At 39.1% G+C, this 12495-nt stretch overlaps 1 protein-coding gene across 2 annotated transcripts in view; it reads right to left on the reverse strand.

Moving 5' to 3' along the window:
- The window catches only part of ZMAT1 (zinc finger matrin-type 1), a 49511-nt gene that overhangs the window by 16280 nt on the left and 20736 nt on the right, over positions 1-12495 (reverse strand). For both annotated transcript variants that reach the window (XM_032757311.2, XM_032757310.2), the window contains exons 2-4: positions 7384-7490; positions 973-1074; positions 722-896 (exon numbers count right to left, since the gene is read on the reverse strand). In XM_032757311.2, the coding sequence (XP_032613202.1) occupies positions 722-896; positions 973-1074; positions 7384-7490 (384 nt within the window). The remainder of the gene's footprint in view (positions 1-721; positions 897-972; positions 1075-7383; positions 7491-12495) is intronic.

Here is a 12495-nt window from a genome sequence, read left to right on the forward strand (position 1 = left end):
TGTTCTAGCACATTCATTTATAAAAATACAAGTTGGGTTTTCCAGGGTATACTCTGTCATCTTGGGCAACTTTGAGTCAGTTTTCTCATATGTGCTGGTGACCCAACATCACCAGAAGAAGGAAAGACGCAATGTTTTTATAATTCCCTGTATCTTCGGGATTTAACATAAAATAAGTACTCAGTAACTAACTGATGATGCTGGTAGTACTTTATATTTATAGGAAGAAAGAAATAGGCTGTCATAATAGAAAGAGAGTAACTTTTTTTTTGCCTACAGTTAGTAGGAAACACATATCTACATTATGGTGAAGACATTGATTTGAACACTCATGTGAGATAATGTTTTGGAAAATACTAACGCAAAAAAGATGCCAAGGGGAAGAAGTAAAAAGTGAAGATTTTATTATTTGATTAGAAACTGACAAAGCTCCAGCTGCTTACTGTTGTTTCCTTATAGCAGTATAGCAAATAACTTGCTTTTGTATGAATTTGGTGAACTGAAAAGGAGAGGTCATAACATTTCTTAAAAATCAACTAGCAATTCAAATCTCCATATTAAATGACAAAGACAGACACAGAGATTAACTGGGAAGAAGAATAATAATCAAGTTATTTCAACTGGGGTGAAAGTCTCCCCCAATAAAAAGGATATGGCACAGTTAGACAAAACATGATAGGTAGATCCTGCATTGAAGATCAAGAGGTGAATGGAACCTTACCCATCTCTGGTTGAAATCCTGATGGAGATGCCTGATCATGTTCCTCCATTAATTGCTTCAGTTTTTTAGCATGGACCTTTCCCACATAGTGAGACTGAGCAATAAGTGGAGAGCTAAACATCATGTTGCAGAGATCACAAAATTTGTTTTTGTCCACTCCTTCATACCTATGCACCTGAAATAGGCACAATCTTGTTAGAAAGATTCAATAACTCAAAGTTTAGATTACAATACCAACACACATCACTCACCTGAAAATTCTCAACATGCATCTTCATTTTCTTACCAGGCACTTCATTTTGTTCCCCATGCATTTGAAAATAAAAACTAACATTTTGAGCATGTTTTTCACCCTGAAAAAAGATATAATATGACTTTGTTTATTCAATAAAAGAGTCATTCAAAATTCACACCTTTCTGAATTTGAGGATAGCACTCATGTGTGTTAATATATTTAGTCAAACTTGGTACAGACTCACATGATTTCAAATCTCTAAATGTCAGTTAAAATGAAAATAATGCTAAATTTAGAAGCCAATAACTTTTAGATTCTTGTTTTTGAAATAGATTCCTAGTTGCTGCCCAATATCAAATATCTTCTTTTTACTTAGTTACAGATCTTGAGCAATGTACCCAGTTAAAATACTATGTTTTTAGGCCTTCCTTTCAGCAAAATGTATCCATGTAACTAGATTCTGGTCAGTAAGATATAATTTAAAGTGTTATGTAGAACTTCTGGGAAGCCTCCTGAAATGACTGGGCCATAAGCCCTTATTCTACCCTTCTTCCTTACTGCTTTTAGAATTAAAATACAAAGGATGGAGTTCCAACAGTCATCTTTGGACCATGGTGGACATTGAGGAGGAAAACCAGTCCATCAGAGCAGAAAGACAGAAAATGCCCGCCGGGTGTGGTGGCTCACGCCTGTAATCCGAGCACTTTGGGAGGCCGAAGTGGGCAGATCACAAGGTCAGGAGTTCGAGACCAGCCTTACCAACATGGTGAAACCCCGTCTCTACTAAAAATACAAAAATTAGCTGGGCATGGTGGTGTGCGCCTGTAATCTCAGCTACTCAGGAGGCTGAGGCAGGAGAATCACTTGAACCTGGGAGGTGGAGGTTGCAGCGAGCTGAGATTGCGCCACTGCACTCCAGCCTAGGCAACAGAGTGAGGCTCTGTCTCAAAAAAAAAAAAAAAAATGCCTAGGTCCCTGATAATGTTATAAAGTTGTCATATCAGCCCTCTACTACCTCCCTTGCAAATTCTTTTATGTGAGAAAAGAAATCCTTCTGGGTTTAAGAGACATTAGTAATAATCTCTAACAAATATATAACCAAATATGTAAGAATAACTAAGATGTTGGTATAGGGGGAAGGGAAACTAACATTTCCTGAGCACATAATGTGAGATAATCACTCTCTCTACAGAACTTTATTTATTTTTAAAATTTAATTTAATTGTATTTTTCCATAAGTTATTAGGGTACAGGTGACATTTGTTACATGAGTAAGTTCTTTGGCGGAGATTTGTGAGATTTTAGTGCACCCAACACCCGAGCAGTATACACTGTGCCATATTTGTAGTCTTTTATCCCTCGCCTCCCTTCCACTCTTCCCCCCAAGTCCCCAAAGTCCATTGTATCATTCTTATGCCTTGCATCCTCATAGCTTAGCTCCCACATATCAGAGAGAACATGTTTGATTTTCCATTCCTGAGTTACTTCACTTAGAATAATAGTCTCCAATCTCATCCAGATAACTGCAAATGCTGTTAATTCATTCCTTTTTATGGCTGAGTGGTATTCCAGTGTATATATACCACAGTTTCTTTATCCACTCAGTGACTGATGGGCATTTGGGTTGGTTCCACGATTTTGCAATTGTGAATTGTGCTGCTATAAATATGCGTGTGCAAGCATCTTTTTCGAATAACGACTTCTTTTTCTCTGGGTAGATCGCCAGTAGTGGGATTGCTGGATGAAATGATAGTTCTATTCTTAGTTCTTTAAGGAATCTCCACAATGTTTTCCATAGTGGCCGTACTAGTTTATATTACCACCAGCAGTGTAGAAGTGTTCCCTGTTCACCACATCCACGCCAACACTACTGTTATTTGATTTTTTGATTATGGCCATTCTTGCGGGAGTAAGGTGGTATCGCATTGTGGTTTTGATTTGCATTTCCCTGATCATTAGTGACGTTGAGCGTTTTTTCTTGTGTTTGTTGGCCATTTGCATATCTTCTTTTGAGAATCATCTATTCATGTCCTTAGCCCACTTTTCGATGGGATTGTTTGTTTCTTACTTACTGATTTCTTTGAGTTTGTTGTAGATTCTGGATATTAGTCCTTTGCCAGATGTATAGATTGTGAAGATCTTCTCCCACTCTGTAGGTTGTCTGTGTACTCTACTGACTGTTCCTTTTGGTGTGCAAAAGCTCTTTAGTTTAATTAGGTCCCAGCTATTTATCTTTGTTTTTATTGCATTTGCTTTTGGGTTCTTGGTCATGAAATCCTTGCCTAAGCCAGTATCTAGAAGGGTTTTTTCAATGTTATCATCCAGAATTTTTATAATTTCAGGTCTTAGGTTTAAGTCTTTAATCCATGTTGAGTTGATTTTTGTATAAGGTGAGAGATGAGGATCCGGTTTCATTCTCCTACATGTGGCTAGCCAATTATCCCAGCATCATTTGTTGAATAGGGTGTCGTTTCCCCAGTTGATGTTTTTGTTTGCTTTGTTGAAGATTAGTTGGCTTTAAGTATTAGGGTTTATTTCTGAGTTCTCTATTATGTTCCATTGGTCTATGTGCCTATTTTTATACCAGTACCATGCTATTTTGGTGACTATGGCCTTATAGTATAGTTTGAAATCAGGTAGTGTGATGCCTCTAGATTTGTTCTTTTTGCTTAGTCTTGCTTTGGCTATGTGGGCTGTTTGGTTCCATATGAATTTTAGAATTGTTTTTTATAATTCTGTGAAGAATGACGGTGGTATTTTGATGGGGACTGCATTGAATTTGTAGATTGCTTTTGGCACAGAATTTGTAGATTGCATTTTCACAGTATTGATTCTATCCATTCATGAGCATGGGATATGTTTTCATTTGTTTGTGTCATCTATCATTTCTTTCAGCAGTGTTTTGTAGTTTTCCTTATAGAGATCTTTCGACTCCTTGGTTAGGTATATTCCTGATTTTTTTTTTCTTTGCAGTTATTGTAAAAGGGGTTGAGTTCTTGATTTGATTCTCTGCTTGGTCGCTGTTGGTGTATAGAAGAGCTACTGATTTGTGTACATTAATCTTGTATCTGGAAACTTTGCTGAGTTCTTTTTTTTTTTTTTTTTTTGAGACGGAGTCTCGCTCTGTCGCCCAGGCTGGAGTGCAGTGGCGCAATCTCGGCTCACTGCAAGCTCCGCCTCCTGGGTTCACGCCATTCTCCTGCCTCAGCCTCTCCGAGTAGCTGGGACTACAGGTGCCCGCCACCACGCCCGGCTAATTTTTTGTATTTTTAGTAGAGACGGGGTTTCACTGTGGTCTGGATCTCCTGACCTCGTGATCCGCCTGCCTCGGCCTCCCAAAGTGCTGGGATTACAAGCGTGAGCCACCGCGCCCGGCCGAATTCTTTTATCAGTTCTAGGGGCTTTCTGGAGGAGTCTTTAGGGTTTTCAAGGTGAACAATCATATCATCAGCAAACAGTGACAGTTTGACTTCCTCTTTACAGATTTGGATGCCCTTGATTTCTTTCTTTGTCTGATTGCTCTGGTTAGGACTTCCAGTACTATGTTGAAGAGGAGTGGTGAGAGTGGGCATCCTTGTCTTGTTCCATTCCTCAGAGGGAATGCCTTTCAACTTTTCCCCATTCAGTATTATATTAGCTGTGGGTTTGTCATAGATGGTCTACATAATTTTAAAATGTGAAATATACCCATTGTATAGGAAAGAACAGGAAACAATATACTCGAAACCCATACCCACTATTCAGTTTTAACACTTTGTTGCATTTCTCTCAAATTTCCTTTAAAAGAGGTAAAATTTTACAGATACAATCCTATACCCTCCTGCTCACAATCCTTTCTTCCTCTGTCTCTCTTAAAGTTGGTGTACCTGATTTCCTTTCATGCTTTTATTCTTTTACTATACACACGTATCCATAAATAGTTTTATATATTACTGTCTTGTAAAAATTGATTATAAAAAGTGGAATTATTTGATAAATATTCTTTCCAAATTGCTTTTTAAAACAGTATTTTATTTATGAGATTTACTGATATTGATACATATAGCTCTAGTTCATTCATGCTATAATATTCTACTCCATATGCTACCTATCCAGTTCCCTGTTTAGGACAATTATGTTTCAGTTTATTTTGCTAACACAAGCATTGCTGCAATTAACATATATAAATAGATCTTCCAATATACATGTTCAAAAGTTCCTTTAGAATAGATACCTAGAAGTGGAATTCTTGGCCTATAAGGAGTGTGGATTTTCAACTTTACTAGGTATTATAAAATTTTGAAGCAGTTTACATCTCCAAATGCAGCGATGAGAGTGTTTGTTTCCCTATATTATCTTGAAGTGTTAAGTGTTATTAGATTTTAATTTTTGCCAGTATTAAGGTTCTTATATGATAGTTTATTATTTTAACTTGCATGTCCTGTGTGGTCACTAGTGAAGCTGAGTATCTATTCTATGGACTGTTCACATCACTTTCCCATTTTTCTACTTGCTTCTTGCTCTAATTGATTTGTAGTCCTTTCTATATTCTAGACACGAATCCTTCGTTAGTTATATAGGTTATAAATATCAACGAATGTGTGGCATATATTTTTAATTTAGTTTATGATTTTAAAATTTTTAATGTCATATAAATTTCTTCTACAGATATTGTGACTCATTTGAAAGCTGTGACTTATTTTAAAGGTGAAATTGTTGTAGATATAGGAAACCAGGCCAATACAATAAAACAGGATAAAAGCCTCAAAACAAACCAATATATATGTGGAAATTAGCATATGATAGAGGTGCCACTACAAATCAATGAGGTAAGGATGGACTATACAATAAATAGTGCTGGAACAACTGGCTATCCATATGAAAAACCTGTTGTCACCCTCCATACACGAAAATCAATACCAGATGGATTATAACATAATAAATAAATCTTCAAAGTTTTAGAAGAAAATAGAGGAAAGTATATGACAAAAGTGCATAGAATGGTTTATTAAACACATAAGCACAGACACAAAAGAAATATTAATAAATACAACCTCATTAAAATTCAAAACTTCTGCAATACTGTTATATTTTACAATACTGAGAGAGTCTGTATATCTTTTTTGTAAAAATGCATGTGTATATGTGTGTGTGTGTGTTCAGAAATCATACTGGAATCACAGAAGCAAAAGAGAAATTCAATAATGGTTAACTACAAGTGATAGAATTATAATTTATATTTATTTTCTTGTATTTTTGCCTATTTTCTAGACTGAATAGTACTTTATGATTCCATAAAAAGCTGTTTTTCCAATATAAATTAAAATGGTCCAAATGGATAAATTGTAGTTATCACAGAGCCCCTGGACTGTCTGTCTCTGTTACTAATTCTAAATCTTTGATCTATGGAGTCTAAAGATGTGCTAGGCACTCTCATACATTTGATTTCACTTAATTCTCACAAGTATAGTAAGAGGTTTTCACCACTCTCATTTTACAGGTCCAAGAAACATGCTCAGAAAGGTAAAGTGACTTGCCAAAGCTTATGTAACTAGTCAATGGTGGAATTAAGACTTAACCCTACCTCCTCTCAATCCACAGTCACACAATTTCCCTATCTGTAATTATAGTAAATTAATTTCAACCAACATTAGGACTAAAATATAATTACCAATAAGATTAGCAATGGGAAGAACAAGATGAGATGTTTAAAAAAGTAGAACTGGCATTACATTAGTTTTAATTGAATGTATCTAGTATTTTTGGTAACCTAGATACCAGATATGAAAGAAATCCAACAGCTCATTAGATGATGTAGAAACATGAAGCAACACCAAATGAAGGGAAAGAACACCGGATATGAAATCAGAAGAAATCATTTTTAGGCTTAGTCATACCAGTGACTAGCCATGGAGAAGTATTAACCCTCTTGGTCTCAGTTTTCTAATCTATAAACTAAGAGAGTAAGGACATTAAACATTCTCTCTTTTAGCTCTAGGATTCTACATTCCTGTGTCTAAAAACACGTGGTTCAATCAAGTGCAAGACTGGTTCATTTTGTTTTTATAGTCTTCATTTGCTGTAAAGGAAGACTCTGGGAGTTCTACATAATATCCCTTGATTCACATTAGTAGTTTCCTATGCAAGCTTCATAATGCCTCACTTATATTTAATACAAGGGTAGATGGCTTGATGGATGCAAAGGGAGTGGTGTGAAGAGAAGAAAACAAGCTTTGGAGTAAAAAGACTGAGTTTAAATCTGAATTCCCCGAACTTAAAGTAGTATATTACTGTCCCTTTCTGAGCCAATCTCCTCATCCGTCAAAGGAAAATAATACTACCTTTTTCACAGGATTCTCATAAGAATCAAGTAAGATGACTTACAGGAAGTTTACTTGCTACATTTAAAAACCTGCTTTAGACCCTATTTCCATTATTTTTAACCTACCTCATAATGTGAAATTCTTTGTGATTCAAACTGTAGCATCACTCCACATACTTGACAAAACTTATCTGTAAAAAGTTCAGCCTTTTCCTGTTCATTCCAAATGGCATCTGTGAATAAAAAAGGGAAGACAAATATATCACATTAATAAATATTTAGAGGTATCATTTTTCATTCCTCAACTATATGTGATTTCATATGACACTTCAAATTTGAGTGCTTGTGAGGCTACAGTAACAGCTTTTTGTTCGAGTGTGCAATTTAATATGCACATACTAAGTATCCCTCTAATGTCAGATACGGCAAGAGTTATTTATTTAGTATGATAAGTCTAGGCAATGGCATTCTAAAGGAATCATTATGGGGGCACCAGTAACTTCATGAGCTTCATGGAATGACTTGGGACACCAGTAATTAAAGGCTGGATTTAAAAACCCAGGCTTGGCCAGGTGTGGTGGCTCATGCCTGTAATCCCAGCACTTTGGGAGGCTGAGGTAGGAGGACCACTTGAGGTCAGGAGTTTGAGACCAGCCTGGGACACAATCTCTAAAAAAAATAGAAATAAAAATTAGCTGGGCATGGTGGCACGCGCCTGTGGTCCTAGCTACTCCAGAGGCTGAGATGATCACTTGAGCCCAGGAGGTCGAGGCTACAGTGAGCTATGATTGTGTCTTCCAGCTTGGGTGACAGCAAGACACTGTTTCAAATAAACAAACAAACAAACAAACAAAAAACCTGAAAACCAACCAAACAAACAAAAAACAGGCTTGATATTTTGTGTTTAACAGCAGACAATCCTAAGAAATGCTTTGTTTTAGGACTGTCATTTGTCACAGGATTCTCGTTAAGAATCAAGAGATTTTTACCATTCTCATTTTATAGGTCCAAGAAACATGAAGCTATGCCTTCAGTGTTATCTAGAAATCACAAGGAACCACAAACTATCTTTGCCCATAGTGGGCAAACATCCTTCATCATTGTACAAACACTAGCCTACTAATGTGGCCAAACAAGTCTCACACAAGCCCCTCAAAGCTATAATGTAATGTTCGTATACACATCTAGAAATGTATGCTATAGTGTTTCTCACTGTAATAAATAACACATGCCAAAACTTTCTGCATTTACACTTGAGGTCTATAGTGTCATCTAAAATTCTTAAGAACTACAATGTATTCTGCCAAAGTTTATCCATTTTTTATACAGTATGAGTCACAAACATCAAAATTCTCATTGTTATTTGGCTATCAAAATGAATAAGTTGGTACCACATGCTTTCACAGAGAGATGCCAATTGCTTATTAAATGAATAAAAAGCTATAGAACAAATACAATACATCCAATCCAATACTAACAAAAATTAAATATATGCACATATATGCACAGAAAAATCTGGAATAAAATAAACTGAATTTAAAAATGGTTAACTCTGGTAAGTGGGCCTAGAAAAGGAACAAGGAGAGACAACTTAATGTTTAACTCTCTGTACAACTGTCTTAATTTTTGCAGAAAAGCATGCAGGACTTTCTAATTAAAAAACCATTAGGACGGACATCATCAAGATGGTGGAATAGGACTCTTCAGCACTCATCTCTCTACAGAAACATCAATTAAAATAACTATCCACAAACGAAAATATCTTCACAAGAGCCAAAAAAACTAAAAAAACAAAACAAATATGTAGGAGATTATATCAGCACCTGGGTGTAGCACAGAAATAAGGTGCGTTCAAGAAGGGAGGAAAGAGAGTTTTACACTATCAGCATCAGCCCTCTACCAAGCCCAGCATAGAGTGGAGAGAGATACCCTCTGTGTGAGAGAAGGAGAGGGAAGTGAGCACTGAACTTTGATTCCAACTCCAAAACTGGAACCACCCCAGTAATATCCAGTGCTAGGAAGGCCCCCACAGCCCCAGACTTCAGGACAGTACGAGTGGACTCAGCCTCCAGGCCTGCTCCAGTGCCAAGCTGAATCATTCAACCCCAAGCTCCAGGCCTGCACAGTAGACTTGGTTTCCAGGTTACCCTAACATCAGGCCAACCTCAGCAGTACCATGCCCTCGACCATCTCCAGCATTGGACTAGCTCCCAAGGCTCCTGGCTTTAGGCCAGGGTCAGCCCCAGCACCCGGCCAACTCCCACAGCCCTAGTCATAAGGCTGGCACCTGCAGACTCAGCCTTCAGGCCAGCCCCTGGAGGGAGCTAATATAGGCCCCAAGAGGCTGGTACCCACAGACTGAGCCTCCAGGCCCACCCCAGAACCAGGCAGGATCCCACAGCCCTGCCCTCCAGGCTGGCTCCTGTAGCCCTTGCTGGAGCTCCTGCATCTCAGTGTTCCAGCAGACCCAGGGCCCAGGCCAGTTCCAGTAGACCACAGTGCTGGGCTTGCCCCTGTGGACCCAGATGCCAGGACCATCCCTGTGTGCCCAGGTCCCAAGCTGGCCCTGTGGCTCCAAGACCCACATTAGGCCCCAGGGACCTAGCCTCTAAGCTAGCCCTTGCACACCCAGCCTCCAGGCTTGCTTCTGCAGACTCAGGCTCCAGGCCAGCCCCAGTAGCTCCAGGCATTGGGCTAGCATCCACAATCCTGGACTCCAGATGAGACTCTGGTTACAGGTTCCACACTGGTCCCAGCACCAGGCCCCAGGCTCCAGAGGACCCAAGCTCCAGGCTTATTCTAGAAGACCCAGGGTCCATGCCCACTCCTGTAGACCCCAGTACCAGGCAAGACCCCTTGGACTGAGGCTCCAAGACCACCCTGCAGACACAGGCTCCAGGTCTATCTCAGTGATCCCAGGAACCAGGCACCTCAGTGATCATTTCAATAATCCAAGACACCCCAGTGCTAGGCTAGCCTCCATGGACTCAAGCTCCAGGCCCATGCCAGTGGACCTAGGTGTCAGGCCCATCCAGTGTTCAGCCATCCCCTATAGACTCAGGTTCAAGGCCTACCCCAGCACCAGGTGAGCCCCTGTGGACCAGGCTTCAGGCTGGCTCCTGTGGATACAGGCTCCAGGCCTGCCCTCATGGACACAGGCTTTAGGCCCATTCCTCAAGACCCAATCAACAGGTCCACCCCAGTGGATTCAGGCTTCAGGCCCAACCCTGAAGACCCAGATACCAGGCCCACCCATCTGCTGACCCAGTTAGCCAGCCAGCCTGCCCAAGGACTCCAGCAACAAGCACATCAGGGATCATACCAGATGGCCTGCCCAGGAATCTCTGGATGGGCTGACTGGTGAAGGGCTTTCCCAGAAAAATTAAGTCTGCAAAAATTGGAATAAGTCCTTACATTTCTTTAAATGTGCAGACATTAATGTAAGGCAATGAGAAACATGAAAAACCAAGAGACATACCACCACCACAAGAACACAATTTCTTAGTAGCTGACCTCTATACAAACTGTCTGACAAAGATTCAAAATAACTGTTTTCAGAAATCTCAATAAACTTCAAAAAAATAGGGAATTTAATGAAATAAAGAAAATAATAAATGAACAAATTAGACATTTAACAGAGGGGCTGAAATTATATTTTAAAAGTATCAAATAAATTCAGGAGCTTAAAAATACAATGAATGAAATGAAAAATGCAATAGCATCAACCTTAGAATTAATCAGGCAAAAGAAATAATCTATGAACTCAAAGATAAGCTATTTGAAAATATACAGTAAGAGGAGAAAACAAGAAAAAAATGAAAAGGAAAAACTAAAACAGAGCAGGAATACCTATACCTATATTAGATAGAAACCGTTGAAGATATTTATTTTAAAAGTTATGTTAGATATCTTCACCTAAGTTAATTTTCAATACCATTACATGGACTATAAAGGCTTACTTTTAAAAGTGCATACTCAAGAATAAATGTAATTAGAAACGTGTAAAAAATAACAATGAATAGTTACAAATTTATCTCTATTACATATAGTATCACCTCAATTATTTTTGAGATTGTTTTAGAATATATGATTTATCTTTGATTCTAACATCAGCAATGTAAAGAAGTTGATTAAAATGCATTTCATGACTTCCCTTTTTCAGGATTAACTACTATGTGCAAATTGAGCATAGTGGTATAATCTTGAACCCATTCATTAAAATCTTTAATAAGAATAAGTAAATATAGAAGGCAGAGCAAGATGGCAGAATAGAAAGCTCTACCGATTGTCCCCCAACCCCACAAGGACACCAAGTTAACAACTATCTACACAGAAAAAAACACCTTCACAAGAACCAAAAATCAGGTGAGAGCTCAAAGCACCCAATTTTAACTTCAGATCACTGAAAGAGGCACTTAAGAGATAGAAAAAAAAAAAGGTCCTGAATAGCTGATGCCACCCCTCCCCAATCCCTGCAGCTGCAGCCTGGTGCAGAGAGCATTTCTGGATGCTGGAAGGGAGAACACAGCAATTGTTATGCAATGAACTCGGTGCTGTCCTGTTAGAGCAGAAAGGAAAACCAGACCAAACTCAGCTGGTACCCAACCAGGGAAGGAGCATTTAAACCAGCTCTAGCCAGAGGAGTTGTTGATCCCAGTGGTTCAAAGTTGAGTGCCCACAAACCTTACCTCTGAGGGCCAAAGTGCTCTCAGTCTCTAAGTAAACCTGAAAGGCAGTCTAGGCCATAAGTACTGCAATTCATAGGCGAGTCCTAGGGCTGAACTAGGCCCAGAGACAGTGGACTGGGGTGAGGGGGCGGGGCACATGACATACTGAGACACCAGCTGGGGCAGCCAAGGAAGGGCTGAAATCACCCCTCCCTTAATCCCAGGCTGCATGGTTTGAGGCTCCAAAAGAGACCTCTTCCTTCAGCTTGAGGAGAGGAGAGGTAAGAGAGGAGAGGACTTTGCCTTGCATCTTGGTTACCAGCTCAGCCACACAAGGATAGGGCACCAGTCAGAGCTGTGAGGACCCTGTTCCAGGCCATAGCAGAAGAAAGAATTAGTGAGCTTGAAGATAGGCTACTTGAAAATATACAGAGGAGACAAAAAGAAAAAAGAATACAAAACAATGACACACACCTACAGGAACTAGAAAATAGACTGAAAAAGGCAAATCTATGAGTTGTTGGCCTGAAAGAGGAGGTAGAGAAAGAAATAAGGTAGGAAGTTTATTCGA

This window comes from Hylobates moloch, unplaced genomic scaffold (assembly GCF_009828535.3).
Source record: "Hylobates moloch isolate HMO894 unplaced genomic scaffold, HMol_V3 SCAFFOLD_7, whole genome shotgun sequence".
In the NCBI taxonomy this organism is placed as follows: domain Eukaryota; kingdom Metazoa; phylum Chordata; class Mammalia; order Primates; family Hylobatidae; genus Hylobates; species Hylobates moloch.